This window comes from Stegostoma tigrinum, chromosome 11 (genome assembly GCF_030684315.1).
Source record: "Stegostoma tigrinum isolate sSteTig4 chromosome 11, sSteTig4.hap1, whole genome shotgun sequence".
Taxonomy (NCBI): domain Eukaryota; kingdom Metazoa; phylum Chordata; class Chondrichthyes; order Orectolobiformes; family Stegostomatidae; genus Stegostoma; species Stegostoma tigrinum.
Window position 1 is genome coordinate 83,473,840 of NC_081364.1, and position 19,595 is coordinate 83,493,434.

At 39.6% G+C, this 19,595-nt stretch overlaps 2 protein-coding genes across 4 annotated transcripts in view; both read right to left on the minus strand.

The window, feature by feature from the left end:
• Window positions 1-12: 12 nt before the first annotated feature.
• LOC132210173 (ral guanine nucleotide dissociation stimulator-like 1) lies at window positions 13-13,023 on the minus strand. 3 transcript variants are annotated; one of them, XM_059649594.1, is made up of 9 exons: window positions 12,968-13,023; window positions 12,581-12,770; window positions 10,453-10,556; window positions 9,587-9,665; window positions 6,962-7,048; window positions 6,368-6,400; window positions 2,866-3,118; window positions 2,597-2,656; window positions 13-113 (listed from the first exon to the last, which is right to left on the minus strand). In XM_059649594.1, the coding sequence occupies exons 1-7, from the start codon at window positions 12,985-12,987 to the stop codon at window positions 3,056-3,058; spliced, it is 576 nt and encodes a 191-aa protein (XP_059505577.1). In that variant the 5' UTR covers window positions 12,988-13,023; the 3' UTR covers window positions 13-113; window positions 2,597-2,656; window positions 2,866-3,055. The 3 variants fall into 3 exon arrangements, with proteins under 3 accessions (XP_059505577.1, XP_059505575.1, XP_059505576.1); XM_059649592.1 differs by lacking the exon at window positions 12,968-13,023 and having other exon boundaries at window positions 2,942-3,118; window positions 12,581-12,905; XM_059649593.1 differs by lacking the exons at window positions 2,866-3,118; window positions 12,968-13,023 and having other exon boundaries at window positions 12,581-12,905.
• A 614-nt stretch (window positions 13,024-13,637) lies between these two features.
• Window positions 13,638-19,595, minus strand: part of LOC132210172 (uncharacterized) — a 36,148-nt gene continuing 30,190 nt past the window's right edge. The window contains exons 13-15 of the mRNA XM_059649590.1: window positions 15,691-15,884; window positions 14,941-15,068; window positions 13,638-13,750 (exon numbers count right to left, since the gene is read on the minus strand). Of these exons, the coding sequence (XP_059505573.1) occupies window positions 13,706-13,750; window positions 14,941-15,068; window positions 15,691-15,884 (367 nt within the window). The 3' untranslated portion in view covers window positions 13,638-13,705. The remainder of the gene's footprint in view (window positions 13,751-14,940; window positions 15,069-15,690; window positions 15,885-19,595) is intronic.

Sequence of the window (19,595 nt, forward strand, 5' to 3'; positions counted from 1 at the left end):
AAATGCTGGCTTCGGTAATGCTGTCGTCCGAATCCTCATTCTGAAGGGTTGCTCGCTGCTCAGAGCTTTTAGTTGGAGCGCTGTGTACTTTAACACCACTCCTTGAAAACAGGCTGCACAAGGGAAAGGGGACACAACAAAAATATGGAAATGTCATTGCATTCTAGACAAACTGTCAAAAAAATTAAACTAGAATGAAGGTATATTGATGATGAGAGTACCAGGAGTTTGATGTGTGCCACATTTGACCTGTGAGAAATTAATAGTGGCACACTCATACCGAGAGCTCGCATTACTAGTATTGAACATTGTTACATTGCCGAATAGTTAGGGAGTATATGAATAGGTTATAATGTTTGCATATTTGAATGGCACAAGAATCTGGGCTTTTTGCAATGTTATTCAACCTGCTATCAACCTCAATCTTATGAAAGGCAAAATGTGGATTTGAATACCCACAGGGTGGAAAATTTCCCCCAACCTGGCCACATGCTAATGTGTATATAATTTCTTCCTGAAAGCTGCAGTTTATTAAAAATAAAACGTAAAACAAAATAACACCATTGATAATTGATAGAAAACTGTGCACAACACTTTGTAAGGTACGACAGTGAACTCTGAATGTGGCCTTCAGTATATTGGTACTGCAAACGTTAGGATTTCTATCCAGCAATTTGCATTTATATTGCATGATTAACATAGAAAATTTTCCAAAACTCCCAAAAGAAGTACAGCAGATGGCATGATAAAAAATTCCCACACTGAAAATCCTGATTGTTGGTATATTAGGCATTAAATAGTACAGGGAGCAAGAGCAGATGGCTGCTGAAATGTGAGATTGCACACTAATGCTGCAATGTTGAATGCCTGCACTTCGAGAATCACAATTAAACCACGGAAGCCTAAATCACATCCATGTAACATCCACACTCATGTAAAGAGAAGATATCCCAGGAAGTGAATAAGTGTTTCCCTTCTCTTTCTTGGTTTCTATATAACAATAATCACATGTCACACTCCAGATCACTGCAAGGCACAACACAGCAACAAGGCACGGTTTTTTCTCTGAAACTCTATTTGGGTAGGTGGGGGAAAAATCTGACTTTGCTGAGTTCTGGTCAGTCCTTACCTATTGAACAGAAATATAAGATAATATCCCCAACTCAGGAAAAATTACCAAAAACAACTTTGAAGTCTTTACACATGTATGCACGACAACAAACACATACTTTCATGTCAACTTCCACATGGAAATATATTTGAGTTTTATAGACAATAGACAATAGGTGCTCGAGTCGGCCATTCGGCCCTTTGAGCCAGCACCACCATTCATTATGATCATGGCTGATCATCCACAATCAATATCCTGTTCCTGCCTTATCCCCATAACCCTTGATTTCACTATCTTTAAGAGCTCTGTCTATCTCTTTCTTGAAAGCATCCAGAGAGGTGGCCTCCACTGCCTTCTGGGGCAGGGCATTCCATATATCCACCACTCTCTGGGTGAAGAAGTTTTTCCTCAACTCTGTTCTAAATGGCCTTCCCCTTATTTTTAAACTATGTCCTCTGGTCCTGGAAACACCCATCAGCGGAAACATGCTTCCCGCCTCCACAGTGTCCAATCCCTTAATAATCTTATACGTCTCAATCAGATCCCCTCTCATCCTTCTAAACTCAAGTGTACACAAGTCCAGTCGCTCCAATCTTTCAACGTATGATAGTCCCGCCATTCCGGGAATTGATCTTGTGAACCTACGCTGCACTCCCTCAATAGCCAGAATGTCCTTCCTCAAATTGGGAGACCAAAACTGCACACAATACTCCAGGTGCGGTCTCACCAGGGCCCTGTACAGCTGCAGAAGGACCTCTTTGCTCTTATACTCAATTCCTCTTGTGATGAAGGCCAGCATGCTATTAGCTTTCTTCACTGCCTGCTGTACCTACATGCTTGCTTTCATTGTCTGACGTACAAGAACACCTAGATCTCGTTGTGCTTCCCCTTTACCTAACTTGACTCCACTGAGATAGAAATTTTGAGGTGGAGCTTCAAATGTGAGAAGCACGGCTGATAATTTTTCAACAGAAGATATTTCTGCTGCCTGCTGACCCACAAAGTGGAACACAAATCTGATTTTTCACTCAAAATTGTTAAACCTTGCTAGTTTTCATTATGCAGGCCCACAAATATGCAAATTTAATTCACTGTAACACCTTTTTGGCTTACTTGTCTCTCAAACAAATTTATTCCGGCGAAATTTAGCCATGGTGCAGAAACTTCTCAGTGGATAAATGAGAATCGCTAGGCAATACCAAGCTCATCACAGGTCCACATTCTACAATCATGGTCATAGCAAAGAATCTCTATCAATCAGTCTACACGAGACACATGCACAAGGTGAGAATAACAGCACTACTCCTTGCATCGTCTCAAATTACTCAACCAGTTACTAAAAAATCTCACTCCAATGAAGCAATAATGACCACACATCAGATGTCTCTATTTGTCAAGGAACAGATGTACTTATCTTTCTGTCCATTCATCCAGGTAATAAAGGAAATAATGAGATATTTGCGGTGCTTAACATGGGATACTTACCAGCTGAGGCGTTTAAACACACTCTTTTTGGGCTTTGGCGGTTTCTCGAGTTCAGAGGAGCTGCAGGGTGGCAGATAAACATTTTCAGACAAGATTCATTTAAAAAGAATCAGATGCCTTTGTTCAATATTTTTATTATTAATGGCAAAATCAATCATTTACATAGAATTGAAATTGCATGAATGATAATTTTGTTTGCAAAAGGCACGTGTTTTCAGGCAGGAGAACACTGAACATTACTTTGACTAATGAGCGACAAAAGTTCTCACTGTAGGCACATCGATCTTTTCTGCTTTTTGAACAGGAGATCAAGACAATAAGAGTTCTGAAGAAATGTCACCAGACCTGAAAGAAAACTCTGCTTTCTTTTCACAGATGCTGCCAGACCCGCTGAATTTTTTCAGCAATTTCTCTTTGTGTTTTTGATTCCCAGCATCTGCGATTCCTTTGGGTAATTTTTTACCAAGACGATAACCCCCTCTTTTTGCAGAACACGTGGAATTGAACAAAATGCTCGAACTTCTACAGCAGGTACAGAAAAAATTAACAAGGACTGGGCTTGAAAAAAGTCAACTGGAAAACATGAGAATCAAACTTCCAGTGCCGAAGGTGATACAATAGGATGTAAAGTTATACAGGAGTTTCTCCGGGCCTCATCCACACTGTCATGTGAATGTACAGGCAATGTCAAGCAATGAAGGGTGGTCATGAATCAGTCACTTCAGGTGACTAAAACAGCACATGCCACATCTCGGAGATAGTAAAATGAAGGAGTATATCTCTTGACCAGACTTTCTGTTGCTGATATTTTCAGACAATCTGTCCGAAAATCAACCATACTATCCCAGACGTCCAAAAGAACTTTAAATATAACTTATGATCCATGGAAACTGAATTTTGGTAACATTTTGTAATTACTGTTACAATAAATACCATGTTTGAAGTTGGCCCAATACTGACTGTGCCACTGATTGAATTGACGATAATGCCAGGTGCTTGCTGCACATGGTCATCCGTAGCCTGAGGATGGGCTTAATCGTGAGCTTTGTTTTTCAAAGCAGGAATGTAAATTGATACAACAGGTACATTTTAAATAATTACTTCTGCCCACCAATTTATGAAGAAGCCAACTGTTTTCAAAAAATGTAATTATTACAAAGCCTGCTCTGTCAAAACAAAAAATTAGTTTCAGTGATCTATAATCTGGTTCCTTCATCAACTCTGGTCCAGCAATGGCAAAGTGGTTTTTTTTCAGTTGGAGATTATTTTTGGTTGCATTATTAAAAATATACTGTGGCTATTTTGAGATGAGGGAATGATGTTTTTAGGCAACCATTGAAAGATACTTTAAAATGCTGACCAATTGTGTAGGGTTATTGTTAATTTTATGTTAGTAATAGGATTATGTATTTGAAAAGAAATTGGAAGGAAATGAAACATTTCTCAAAACTGGTACAATTTACATCTGGATTTGTAGATGCACTCACAATAGGAGCTCTTGGACATGTTGCTAAAATTGGTCACTCATCAAGTTTTTTGCATTTTCCTGCAATCATTGGCTTAGTGGTAGTATACTCTGCACTATTATATACCAATGAAACGCATTTTGATGCAACACAACAGAATTGATTCATTGAGCAACTGACTTTATCCTCATAGGTCAGAATTCATTGTCAAAACTTTGAAACCAAGGAAAAGGAAGACAATAAACAATCTGGCAGCTCACTAGCATTAAACAGCAATTATAACTAGAGAAGATTTCACACACAACCCTTAACTGTTTTACCTGCACACTCCTACAATACCAGTTACGTACTCGCTATCCTCACTTAAGTATTGTTGCATAAAGAACAAGTCTAGAAAATTCTCGTTTGGACGAAGGGTGTATGATGAGCAAGCAAACTGCAGGGATTTGATACCCAAAATTATTTCATATTCCTGAAAGAACATAAATAAATAATGAGCTGTTAAGGCAAGTTTAAACTGCTATAATTGTTCCTGCTAAATCCGAGTCCATGGTATTTTGAACAGCATCAATAACTTTATTCAAAGTGCACAGTACATCATGTCACAAAAATATTTCTGCTTTGGAAATAAATGACACAAATGTGACTTTTCAAGGATAAATTTCTGTACAGATTATCCTGGATGGTTTCAGGACACTAATTCCCAAAACAGTGCTTCAAAGATGGATTATTTTTAAAAAAGATTCACTTAAGAACCATAAGCTGATTGAGGGTGAAGACAAGAAATGTTATGAAAGATCATTCATCCAAGCAAAAGGAAGTCTGCCAAGTACAAAATAAGTGGCTGATCTATAGTAACTGATACCAAGACAGACGGTGAAAATGTTGAGTTAATTTTTCAAGGTTGCACCACCATGAAATTGAATGGACCATGAGCAGCTCGAAGTTACTGGACTATTTTCTTTCAACCACAGTGGCTTCTTGGTTGAATCTTGTCACAATTTGACATGTAAAAAGGGGCAGACCTTTCTAAGTCAAACGCTGACAACATGTTACTGCCAAGTTGTAAAGTGCCAGCCAGTTTTCAACAGGTCAGTGAAAAGAAACACTTCGCTACATCCACATCAGCCACGACAAATGGCGGGCCATTTGACAGATTGCATTCCGAGCTGGTGAATTGGAGTCACACAGCGTTGGATGCCTATTTTGCCACCCAGCTGATTTTACATCACATGGCCCAGTTTGGCAAATTCAGCATCAGCTGATTCTGATCGGAACCAATTCTATTCATAGGGACCTCAAGTTACAGCTCTGTAAGCAAGAATTCATTGTTTGCCATAAGGTCAAATTCCTCTCAAATTCATATTGTCAGGTTGCCTGCTGAATGTTGCAGTACAAGGTGAAAATAGAATCTGAGTGGGTTTCCTCTGGGTGCTCTGGTTTCCTCCCAAGGTCCAAAGATGTTAGGTGGATTGCCCATGCTAAATTGCCCGTAGTGCCCAGGGATATTTAGCTTCAGTGAGTTAGACATGGGGAATGGGTCTGGGTGGGACCCTCTTCAGAGTGGCCCTATGAACTTGTTGGGCTGCATGGTCTGTTTCCACACTATAGGGATTTGATGATACCCTCAACAGTAGCCATGACAACAGGGATGTTTGAGAATTTGGTATTACCAAATTCAGAGATACGGAGCAAAACATACTGCCCAGTCAGTGAAAATCCAAACAGGTGCACTCCCTCAATTTCTGACATCCCATGACGAAATGATGCCTTTCATATGAAGGAAAATACTAATATGGAGAGATTGTTTATCCAGTGTCTTCAATAATGAAATAACTTCCATGACACTAAGATTATTTGAACAACATCTTCATTCACATAACGCCTAGCAAATCCTGTACATGGCTGTGACTGTTCAAAGGTAAATTGCAGCACATTAGCAGCGCAAAAGCAGGCTATTTGACTGAACTGCTCCATGCTGATCTATACACCTCTCCCACCTTGCTTCAAACTCTAAATATGCCGTTGTGTCCTTTCTGACATCTAACTTTCTCTCAAATACATCTGTGCTCATCCTCTCAACGAGTCCTGGTAGCAGCAGCTTCTGCATTCTGGCTGCTCTGAGCAACAAAGCATCTCCTTAATTCTTTATTGGATTTATTAGTGACCATATACATTTAGGATGCTGTTGGGGACTCCCCCTACACCCCCATCAAGCAAATAAAGCAGCACAAGATTGAAAAGCATGCTTTTCCCCTTTCATACAATTCCAAACATTTTGTACAGTGCAATTTTCAGTACTAACTTTTTGTCTCTTGTCAAAGTTGATCAAGCCATTCTGTAAGAGATAGACAAGGACAAAGAAAATTAATTCAAATGTACAAAGGTCAAACAGTACTACAAGATTATGAAATTTAAAAGATCAGAAGTAAAATACAAGCTCTGTAAACTTGGTTCCATTTTAGTATATCGTCAAAGGCCAATCACAAATGATCTGTCATACCACCAGGTCATATCTTGGCCGCTACATAGAGCCCTTTGCTCCAGTCAAGTAGATCAGTACCAAGCTGAAGACATTCTCAGCTGTTCAACTGCTCAATAGGCAGTGACATCCAGGTAACCAATTTACCTGTACAGAATAAAAATGATGTGCAATTTATCCAACCTTTTGAAAAACTAAACCCGTATTCAATTAACTGCAAAGTGATTTGCATGTTCCTTTGTTTACAAGTTGTTTGATTCACAGCACAAAGCATCAAATTATTCTGATTGGGATTATTAATCAAACTCATTCATTTTTTTATTGCTTTGATTCTCATCTACAAGCAGCTTGCAATGAAACCATAATAATAGCGCTCATCAGCAAATAAGGAATCCAAATCTTGTAAGAGAGACTTACTGAATGGTAATTCGGGAAAGCCGAATCCAGCGCTGAAAATTCTGTCAAGAAAGTTCCCAGGTACGGCACAATTCCCTGAACGATATCCTACAAAAAGAGAGGTGAATTTGTTTAATCCATTGTGAACTCATTGTCCTATTTCTCAAAATTACTACTCCATGTCTTATTTATTCCCTTGATCATACAACTAAATCTATTTAGAATCAAAATTTAGGACTCAAAATTTTAGACAGTTATACAGTGGAATGCAAAGTTAGATCTATAAAGGCCAGGCAAGTTCAACGTTTGATCCCTCATCTGTGAACTGGAAACCAAACTCAATATTTGTGTAACCTCATCATTTGGAGATTGGAAATTTTCTACGTAATGTGCAATTTCGCTTGAAGATAAAAACAATTTACCTCACCAGATCTCCAAAACTTTGTCTCAACAAGTTTAAACGTCATTTTTTTCTAAACTCAAGAATATAATTCTTCTCAATGTCTTTTCATTACACACCTCTCTTACCCGAAGAAATAATTTAATGGTCTCAGATGGTGGGTTGGTTCAGAACCTAAGAGCCTAGGAGATACATCGAATTGGCAAATTGGAGCCAAAATTGGGTTTGTGGCAGGAAGTAAATGTGATTTTTGAAGGGCTTTTCGGTAACTTGATGCTTTCATCCAGCAGCATACCACAGGGTACAGTAATAGTTCTTACTGTGCGTACATTAATGTTGAAGACACGAAAGCTCCAAGTATGAACAGCCGGTTCACAGATGACACAAGAATTGGACGGTTGTAAACAGCAAAAAGCCTTAGTCTCTCGGGTTACACATATGGGCTGGTTAGAAGGCTTGAACAGAGGCAAATAGAATTCAATCCAGAAATGTGTGAGGTGAAGCATTTTGGGGGTCTAATAGGTCAGGAGAATATATGTTCAATGAGATAATAAGGTGTGGAGCTGGATGAACACAGCAGGCCAGGCAGCTTCAGAGGAGCAGGAAAGTTGATGTTTTGGGTCTGGATGACAGAGGATCAGAAGGACTTTGGTGTGTGCATAAACATATTCTTGAAGGCAGGAGGACCTGTGGATAAGTTGGTAAAATATTGGATACTTGCCTGAATATAACAGCAAAGGGGTAATGATGGAACTGTAAATAACATTAGTTGAGCCACAGCTGGAACAATGTGTGCCTCAAAACGAAGGCATTTTGCTACTTACTACCGCTCCAATTCTTGTGTCATCTGTGAACCTGCTGTTCACACTTGGAGCTTTTGTGTCTTGAACATTAATGTACACACAGCAAGAACTATTACGGTGCCCTGCACCACTGCCAAAGCACATTTGTGTAAGATGCTGAAAGATTCGCAAACCATGCACTGTAATTCACTGCATAATCTGGGAGAAAGCTTTATGGAAGTTATACAACTGTCCAATCATGAACTCACATTTTCCCCTGTATACTTACAGAATTTTGCACCACAAAAACAATCATCATGCAGAGCACACATTTTTGATTATAAAAGCAAACCTACTTTTAGATTCAATCTAGATCAGAAAAATATGTTGAAATTCTGTACAGTGCACCAATCACAACACACAATAAACAAAGTGTGACAGCAGGGCAGTAGAAATTCTGGGGCAAACATCTGGAAAGCAATGTAAAAAGATCGTTCACTGCAACTAGAACATTGAGCAGTTTGAAAAATGGAGTGTCTGTCAAACTGACAACATGCTAGCATGATTACTGCATTTCTCCCTCTTCAAATACCAGCTTAAAAGTGTTTCAATTCCATCTAAGAATGATTTAGAGAATAAGAAAACGTTGACTATTTTCTGAGCTGGACAACTAGTTTGGTAAAGTGGCACCAAAATATTTATATCTGACCAATTATTTTGTTATTTTGTCAAATTCAGGAGCAAAATGAGTGGACAAAGAGCACGATAAAAGGAGTGAGGAGGAATGGCTAGAAACTTGTCAGTTTTCGTCCAAGCTAGTTGAAACTAGATAGTTGATGTCTGAAATACTGAACAAAGAGATATGAATATCTCTCCATTCCTACGCAGCAAATAGTTCTTACTGCAGAGAACAATAAAAGGAAGACATGGTAATTGAGCAAAAAACACTTATGAGAACCAGTTAAATCTCTTAGTGTTTTGCCTTGGCTTTTATTAATTACAAGGCCCTTGAAGTGTACAAAGCAAAAGATAAAGAAATTGGCACATATCGCACTTTAGACATTGCTTCAGTTCAAATTTCCAAGATAATGAACACTGAGAAAGGTAATCTATGAAGGCTGCATCATTGCATCATAGACATTGCTTCAGTTCAAATTTCCAAGATAATGAACACTGAGAAAGATAATCTATGAAGGCTGCATCACTGCAATATAACCAAATTAGATGTCGATTAAAATGTTAACTCCAATATCATCAGCAATTATAAGAATCATGACAAAACAATCTTGGAAGACTTGAGCCAAGCCAGACCACCTGGATTGCAATACATATACTCCTGTTGCAGTATTGATTGACAGAATCTGTATGCATTCAGTCACCAACTGAGTTCATTGCAGATATTTTACTAGAAACTATTGATCATGCCCTGAATATAGTCACACTGGGCCAAGTGCAACACCTTACCTCCATCAGCAGCTCTCTACTTGCAATAAAGTTATCTTCTTCATTGTTTGAAAGGTCTTCAAATGTTATCTTACTGCTCCTAGTCAAGAGAATGAGACAAATTACTCTTGACAGAATAGAGTCAAGATAACAAACAGCTGATACGGAATCTGACAAATGAGCAAGTAATACAGAGAGTGAACGGCAGTGAAGCATTTTTACAATAAGTACAGGTATTTTCACCAAATTGTTCAGAAATGTTTTGGCAATCTCTGGGGCAGGTAGAACTTGAACCCTGATTGTTTCAACCCAGGGATGGGGATACTGCCATTGTGCCGCAAAAGCTCTTGAGTGCAGTCGTTTTCGTGAATCTCATTGCAGCAAGAGAGATTTCATTCCCAAGCTGCCTACAAAAAACAACCATGATCAAATGGTCTGAGGCACACGAACATAAACTACAGGTGTGCACTTCAAAGTGTTATAGAGTGCTTTCTTGGGAGATTAAAATAATTGTTGTCTTTGTATTTTAGCATCCCATACAAACCTCCGCCTTATATCACCCCATCACAGCATATCCACAGGAAACTGTGTTACGTTACATCCAACAGCAGATCAGTTTTGGAACACGATAGTTAAATATTTCAAGTTGCCAAACAGTTTTCTTTTTCCACTTAAACAAATTAACTCTTCGCTCCTTCGTGAAAGAATGAAAGATTCTGCCAATTAGCCAATTGTTAGGATTGCACTGTAGTGCCTCTGGTAATCCTGTTAATGCACCGAGCGTGTGAAGATCACTTGTGCAAGTAAACCTGGAGGTCAAACCTGCAATTTCCTACCTCATATTTATTAAATAAATATTAGAAGGCTCTTTCTGAACAATGACTTACTTTGACACGGCTGCCCAAGTCTTCTTCAAATTGAACACACTATTCGATTGCAATGCCGTGGTAATTGCATGCACTGACGAGAAATTCTGCAAAGTCCTACATTCCTGTCAGAGTAAAAAAGCCGTGAGTTCTGTGGAAAAAGCAGTGACTCCCCATTACCCAACGCCTCAGACTTTTTAAAAAGGTTCTATCAGAAAAATGTTAGCTGAGAAAATAACAGCATTAACAAACAAACTTTTTGAGGGAAAGAATTCCATGATTCTTGGCAACTCAAACCTTGATATTAGTTTTGTATCCCTCTGAGACAACCTTTTCAGTTCACTTGCTGACAGCCTGTGACTGATTAGATATGATTACTGACACCAAAGGGGAGCTTAAAATGAGTAGGATTGAGACATGGACATCTGAGTGGTAGAAGTAGCGAAGGTAGGGGGCTGGACGCGGGGTAATCATCTTTGTTATATCCATCACATTTAGCTCATAAATGAATGATAGGTTGTATTATCTGACAGAATAGGAGGGCAGGACCAGTCACGTGAGATACTCATTCGAGGGAAAACAGACAAATCAGGAAATTGGGTCTACTTTTATGAATCACTACGTTATTGATACTGAGTTAACTAATCTTACCTAGATTAGCAGCTGAATGTCCTTCATCTGTTTCCACCCCCCCCCCCCCGCCAACCTGTTGGAGGCAGGGAGAAAACTGGATCAAATCAAACCTCCCAAATGTGTACTTTGGGGTGTGGTGGAGATGAGGAGGAAGCCTGCGAGTGTTTGTTATCAGGTCTCAAAGCCACTTCTGCTTGGGGAGGAAGGCCAGGGAGGGGCAGGGTGATCACACCATTTGGGATTTCTTTGAAGGTGCGTCAATTGGCATAATCATAAGAGCCTTATCTGATTAAGGCCAGCAGGTAGGTTCTCCAGCCCAGAGTCTTCCGGCTTCAGGGAAATAAAGCTGCTGCAGTAAAATGGAAGTAACGGAGGGCACTTCAACATGGAAGCCACTCCTTGCCAACTATTGTAAAAACGCAAAATCAGAACTAGAAAAGTCAGCCAAGTGATCAAAGTAAGGTGGTGATTCCTCTTCAGAATAGCCTTTGATAGCACCAGTGTATATGTCAGCAACTCTTTCATCCATGTCTACTACTGGGAGTCAACCTACATTCGGTTGAACTGCTCCATATTGTAAAACTGGAGACAGACTTTCAAATCCCCATCAAGGTCCCATTAATGCCTCAAGACTCTAAACGAGTCAAAACTGATGCAGGCAGTGTTGCCAAGACCCAAACCAGACTTCTCTAAATTAGCTGGCAACAGAATTATTGTGAACTTTCATTTCAAACCTTACGAATGAATGAATATTTTGTTGTCACGTGTATACGGGAAAATACATTGAAAGTACAGTTTTGTTGCAAAATCCAGTGCAATTTTGGATTATAAAATCAGTAAGAATCAATTACTTCCTTTACTTAATTAGTTAATTACTCGGTTCCTATCCTGATCCTTTCCAAATATACGAGTGGGAATGCCACATGTTGGCGACAAGTACAAACCTGGCATCAGATCTGACAGCCCTTCCTCACTCTTGTCCCGATTGCTGACTAACATGCTGAGACAAATTCCTTTGGCAAACACATAAGAAACAGACAACCAGGCAAGTTACTGGAGGGCCATCATGTGGGCACACAGAATGCAGAACATTGGGAATAAAATGTACACTGTTTCGTAAACTGACTACAGCTTGGAAGGGAGGCAAATAACACTATGTAATGCCCAATAACTAACTTCATTTTTGAAGGGCCAGTAAAAATCTGAAATCAGTTTGCCTTTTTTATCCACATAAATATTTTTGATTAGAAAAAATACATTAATATTTCAATGCAACTGTAAACTGAGGCAAGAACTATTAGCAGCCAGCACTACAGAAATTATGAATGCTAGGATTTTCCATGAAGCATTCAACTCTTATTCAGAAAAGTATTCTGCTCGCCAATTCAAGAGGCTTTCAAACCTTGGACATATCAACACATAGTGTTCATGGCTTGCTCTCTTCCACCATGGTTGTTTCATGCACTGTGGACTTTAACATGTCACAAAGGCTAAAAACCAATAATGAATAGTGTACCTGGGCAACATCAACCCATTTCTCAATGATTTTAGCCGTGTGCCGTGGTTTCAGCTGTTGAGGTCTTAATATGGTGCTGGTGACACATTTTGTAACATTATTGAACTGTGTAATGGTGGCCTGGACGGTTGATACCAGATGCTGTTTTGCTTCCTTCCCTCGTTGAGACCAGATGGACCCTAAACATTGGCTGGGCACAAGTTTCCGAAAAAGATCCCGATCAAAAATAAAAAGGAAACAAAGGTTAAAGGTGTCAGTCATGCCATGTTTTAAGCAATGAACGACAAACAAGATTTGTCCATCCATGGGTACATTCGTCCTGCTAGTTTGCAATTGTACATTAAAACTGCATGCTATATTGTCAACGACTGGCTACATAATACTCACATTGATGCACAAGGGCACATTGGCTATTCAGACAGATCAAAACCCTCGAATTTTCAGTCATCTGCTTCCTATTTGTAGGTTAGATTTAAAATCACCAGTTATCTCCACCCAACTCCGACTGTTGGCTCCACGCACACCATCAATGCACGGCTCTGCTGGCAATAGTCACTGCTACAGATGCTCAGCCCTGGTGGCCCACAGGCTAGACAGGCTGGGCATCAGTATAGCGGCCCTGCATCATGTCTACTTCTCGCACCAAGGCAGGTTGACAGAACACAATGGCAGCCTGGCCCTCTGTTGGTTCAACAGATCTCAATGTCGACACTTCCCCACTGTTGGTTTCATGCTGAACACGAATATTGCCAAACGTCCAAGCTTGTCAACTGGCCATTCAGGTTGCATAATGTCCTTCTGTCTCCCTCTTCAAGATGAGCAACTCCCATCAACAATTATGCCCCAACAGTGAAAGTCAACACAACCGGCAAATAGTTCCTTCAGATCCCCGTAAACTCATTCAGAATGGAGAAATTTGTCAGTCTCATCACTTTCAAAGCCAGAGTTGGCTGTGACAGGTTGGAATAGAATGGAATGCTCAGAAACCATCCAGTGGGAAACTGTTGCATGTTTCTGCAAGCATGGTGGGCTCTCACTTTTAACAGTCTGATCACGTCACAATGATGTCATCGATCATTTTCGGCAAGGAATAGCTTAGGCTAACCCTGCTGCCTCGACAGTAAACTACAAAATAAAACTCCTGCTGTTTAATGCTTCAGCCCCCTGGACCTGTGCGGTAAAGGAAAAAAAAAGAACTGGCAATGAGGATCAAAAAAACCGCTTTGAGATTCATCAGGTCAAACCACTGATTTGAAAAAAGACTCACAGCCCTCACTGCAGATCTCTATGATTCAACAAAAGAAAAGCAGCTATATTCCTCGACAGACACCCAATGAGGTTGCTTCCCACCAAAAATGGCTGTTGTCATCATTATGTCACATGATTAGACTCTAAGTGCCAGTCGGTATATACATACACATATGCAACAGAAACTGCAGTGAAAACAGACAGTTACCTTTGGAACTCTGTGCAGAAAAGCAGCTGCCCCTTAACAAACTGAGATAACAAAGTGTGGAGCTGGAGGAACACAGCAGGCCAAGCAGCATCTTAGGAGCAACTGTGCTCACCCAGCTCTGCACTTTGTTATCTCGGGTTCTTCAGCATCTGCAGTTCCCATTACCTCTTATCCCATAACCAAAACCTACTTTTGACAAAGTGGTCACTTCCAGATGAGATCGCTGCACCCCTGTTCTGAACACTAACATATGCTTGGGATTTTTGAGACCTAGAGGACTACTTACATTCTAGAGTCACACCCAATGCTGACATACAGACCACTGAACTTCCACTTCAAGCCTAAGCCTATGATCAGACTTTGACATAACTCAAATTTTGATTCAGCAACTACGAGTCTCATTTTTTAGAGGTAGACATCAAGCCACCTTGCAGACGAGACTGGAATACCCCGTGGCTGATTCCACTCCAGAAGATTCTGGGAAAACAACAAAATTGCCATACTGGATACTTCAAACAAAATCAGTGGACTCTTGAAGAAACAGTGACTGTTATGATGAAACAATTAAACTTTTACCCTGAAATACTATTCATTTTGTAAAGGTTCAACACGAAGTTACAAAGGATTTTCAGTGCTCTCTCGGGTCACTTATTTCACATGACGTTCATTCAAAACAAATGACAAGTGCTGAAGTTTTAGTTGGCAGGTATTTCAAGCGAGATACTGAAGTTACACGTCAAACAACACATTTTAACATCTTGGAAGACTGCATTTTGAAGGGAATTCAGTTATAACGACTGGTGGAGCAGTAATAGCATTAAACAATACAGAGAGATTCAGATGCCTACTGCTGACTGAAATATCTTATTCAGAATGACTGGGCCCCAGATTCCTGTTTACTCACAGCATCCATAAAAGTTAGCTGCTCTGCAATGAAGCGTGATGGGTAGGACAGGAGCTTTTCATCAACTTGTTCGATGGTTTGGTCGTGTTCTTCTCCAATATAGAATCTAACTCTTCTACGGTAGCCTTCTGTGCAAGTGAAGATAGACATTTATTTTGTGCCCAAAGTTCACATTGCTCTAAAATATCTCACAAACTTCTGACTAGAAGTCATGCATTGGTTTACAATAGTTATCTAATATTCATACTTCTAAATCTAGATTTGGTGAAATTAAATATTGCACTGAAATCCTCTTGTTGGGTGCATCTCAATTGCAAAAGAAATCGTATTTAATGACAGATTCCCATCCCAATTTCTAGCTTTAGGAAATCTTCCGAATCACAATCTATTGTTTCACAATAACTTGCAAACTTATTACATCAGATTATAAAATAAAATGTCATTGACGGCAACAGTTCAAAAGGAAATTGTCCAGAAAGTCGCATTACATGCTGCTGGGTCTTATCGGACCATATTAAAGTATCAATTCTATGCAGAATTTGGTCTTGTACATCATGTAGTACAGGGGTAATCACTGAGCAATAATTTTAATTAACTTCGTTTACCCAAAAATTTGGAAGTAATTTTGAAGCTTGTCAAAGGAAACTAAAATGAACTAAATCCTGAGACAGAGGGGCAAGCCGCACACAAACTTGTAAGGAGGCACCCTGAATTAAAACCACATTTTTGCAACATAATTATAAATCTTACTGAACATCTCTTTCTCTGCTGTTTCCTCCGCCAAAAACCGACTCAGGAGTTTCTGGGCCCGATGTTCAGCATCTGACCCCGGCACTGTCTGGTTCAAGTAGGAAAGTACCTTCCGGAGACAAGAGTAAGTTGGAACTTGACGAAAGTCTTCGGCAGACTCCTCCAGCCAGATTTCGAGAATTTCAGGTATAGCACTGGAAATAAAGTCAGAGTTTATATCTGTTCATCGGGGAAGCAAAACATGTGGAAAAAAAGCTTCTAATTCTACAAATGTAAATGCAATAGATTAAAGTTGGAATACGGGGTCATCGAGCTCACACAGGAGATGAGCTGCCATCTTGAACTGCTGCAGTGCACATGACAATGGTGATCCTGCTGTGCCATCAGAGGGGGGCTGTGTGGCACTTTGACCCAATGATGAAGAAATGACTGTCCAAGTTCGAATTACGCTGGCCACGGATGGAAACTGCAAGTTGGCCATGTTTCCAAGTTTTCTTCTATGTAGATTGCACAAGTAAGCTTAAGGCTCACGTATAAAGTGATTTCACATGTGTCTGAGGTTACTTATTACACCAGCAGGACCTCTTGGTGTTTAGAGTTTGCTAGTAAAGAGAAAGTGAGCTTTAACAAAAAATCTTCTTTATAAAAGTCAAATGGGACAAATCAGATGAACAAAGAAAAACACAAGGATAATGATGATTTGTTTGTCTTTGTTCTGGGAGTTGCATTGCCAGTACTTGGATACCTCGGTAACATGGATAAATTGGGTCCAGCTGAGGATGAATAATGAAATACTCCAACATAGTCAGCTTTCAATTCACTTATTTTAACTGCCTGGCTAATACTGAGAGGCCACGTAGCATTATTTCACAGGTAAATCAATGGTTACTTTTTTGCAACAAGATGTCAGAGGCACAGCGAAGTCATCACACCACTGAAATCAAACCCTTTGCACAGAAAAACTCTCCAGGGCACCTCACAGCAGATTAACCAGACAAAAACTGACAAAGGAGGAGATATTCAAACAGGTGTCCAAACATTTGGTCACAGTGACTCTTCATGAGTTTCTTAAAGGCGAGAGATGGTGATGTCTCGAGGAAGGAACTATACATCTGCAGGAAGTAGCACTAACGGTGGTGGGCTGATGAAAAAAATAAGAAGTACACAGCACACTGGACGTGGCAAAACAGAAATGTACCAGGCAAAGTTTGGGACCTAAAATAATTCCAGACAAAAGCAAAATAAGAAAATGAAAGGATGTGAACACAAGAATTGAAAGTTTTTTTTGAAAAAAAATCTAAAGTTCAGACATTAGGCAACCGAGAGACAACGTGGGCCAGCAAACATCAGAATGATGAGTCTTGTTGTGAATTGGGAGATGGACTGAGTTGCAGCTATGGTCTATGATGCAATAGGCAGAAGAAACCTTTGACGTTCCAAAGACTCCAAAAAGTAAACAGTTGTTTGATTAGCATCCCCAATTTACATGGAATATTTTACACTGAAAGTGCTGTTCTAGTTTTTAATTTGGAATTTCCTTATCTGCAGCCCTACACTGAAACAGTTGATCACTTATTTGAGTCCGTTCATAATAGATCATTACTGCACAGAAATTATATGATGTGAAACATTACACACAGACATTGGGGCTTCACTCAGACCTTACCAGCTCCATTCCTGTTAAACAGTGGTTGGTGTAGGAAGTGCTAGGCAGCCATAGTGCCATATGCAGCCTCTTGTTGTTTGAGAAAGATATACAACTTAGAAATAGTTTACACTGGAGGGGCTATTTTGACTTCATCTGCTTTCAGGTCAGTTGACACAGGTCATACTCTTTTGCAATGATTCAAAAACACAGCTGGCCCACACTGTTAAGGTGCTGAATGATATTAACTAGTGAACATGGCAAATTATGAAATGAAGTGACTCATTTTTGGAAATGTCAAGAGATTGTTTTTCAGTGAGGTCAGAAGAATTATGAAAAGCTTGATAAAAGGTGAAGTTTTTAATCAGCTTTTTAAAAAATGGAGAAATACTGTGCATTTCAGATTTTAGAGTCTAAACAGCTGAAGCCATAGCTGGTAACAACAGGACAAACATAATCTGGGATAGGCAAAAAAGTGAAACTGGACAGGAAAAAAGAGAAACGTCTGAAGTGGACACAAGGAAATTGCAGAGATGGAGAGACAAGGCTGTGGAAATGTTCTTTGTTATGTCACCTCTCGGAAACAGTGACTAACTGAAACACACTGGTAACGTGACCTAAGGAATTTGCCTGGGCTCATTTGGTCCTGAATCTTTCAGAAATGCTTCGATCACATTACAAACACTCGAACAGTAACCCTCCAAAAATATATAGAAAGAAAAATCAATTCAAAAGATCACAAAACCAAAAAATTCCATATCCTACTGAAAGCCTTCGTGGCTGGGAAATAAGTTGCTGAGCTAAAGAGCCTCCACCCTGCTGACAAGATGGTAGAACTTAATTAGTACTGTGCAGAGTCCACAATTTGTCCCAAAACACTTTTCTGTCGTCCCACTAGAATTAAAGTCTCTGTTTCCAATAGATTCATTAACAAGTTACTACATCCCGACCGAGTAATCTGAAACCTCTAATCAGCTGCAGTGTACAACATCATTTCATTTAATTACTCATTATCATCCTTCCACCATCTAAAAGGATCATTTCCTAAAGCGAGCACAACATAAACTTAGATTGCAATGGCACTGGAGAGAAGTGTATTCTTAAAGTATTAGAGTATTCCAGAATTTAAATAATTATGTACAGGTGCACTTTTGTCTTTCTTTTCAATTCTGGCCACTTGCGCATCTGAGATTAATTGTTTCATCGATGACAACTTCACTGGATATATTCCTGCCTCTTCTGCCCTCACTCAAGATGTTCCTTTAAAACCATGTTTTGACCATGCTCTTACTCAACCTCCGAAATATCTGTGTTTTCTTCAATGTCAAACTGACAGGTTGTAAGCTGCTATCCTGTAGAAAACAAAAATGATAATTTTCTACTTTACTCAACCCAAAAAACTTGAATTCAAAAGGAGATTAACATACCAAATAACATGCCAAACCAGCACATTACTTTCATGAGGATTACACTGTCCTCAATCGGGGATCAGGATAATTTAGGTTCCTTCATACACTTCATCCCTATATGTTTCTTCAGACATTAGTACAGGAATATTGTGAAATTAATCAGGACCAATTTGGTATCCACATTTAGCTGTGTTCATCCAAACATGAATAGCTAGGTGTTGGAGAAAAATGTCCAGACAACCACTAATCCCTGTGGCTTAGATTTCTAAAACTTTGTTTCATTTACCCAAAAAGACAACTGCGTGGGTTAGAGTGAATAGCAATGCACAAGGCATCCCAACTGTGTTCTGAGTTAGTAGGTACTGCTGATGCTGGAGTCTGAAGATAACAAGGTGTGGAACTGGATGAACATAGCAGGCTAGGGGCTCAGGAAAGCTGGCATTTCAGGTCTGGAACGTTCTTTAGAAAATTTCTGGTGGAGGGCCCAGACCCGAAACATCTGTTTTCCTGCTCCTCTGATGCTGCCTGGCCAACTGTGTCCTATTTGTTTGATTAACAAGAGGGATTTTTCCTTTGCTGCATTTTTCATAAATTGTTTGAGCTTTCTTTCAAACTTCAGTGCAGCCCAGTTGTGAACGCTTGCTATTGCATCTGAAGTAAAAATATTCCCTGAAAATCCTCACTCCCTCAAATTGACCATTTTTCTCAATGCAATACTGCAAAAAATTGCCTTTGTATTTGCTCACAAGTAATTTATCTGTGCTGGGCCCTTCAGGCATTGGCTTTCTTGATTATAAAAATGACAAACAATATCAACTCAAGAAAACAAAATAAATGAATAAGCAAACCAT

Excerpts from the sequence above, each read along its gene's own strand:
- LOC132210173 (XM_059649592.1), bottom strand. The coding sequence starts at position 12,886 with ATGGATGGACAAATCTTGTTTGTCGTTCATTGCTTAAAACATGGCATG. Across the intron at positions 9,666-10,452 it reads ACTTGGGCAGCCGTGTCAAA|GAGCAGTAAGATAACATTTG; the intron begins GTAAGTCATTGT and ends TCTCTTGACTAG. Across the intron at positions 6,401-6,961 it reads CTTTCCCGAATTACCATTCA|AATGGCTTGATCAACTTTGA; the intron begins GTAAGTCTCTCT and ends TATCTCTTACAG.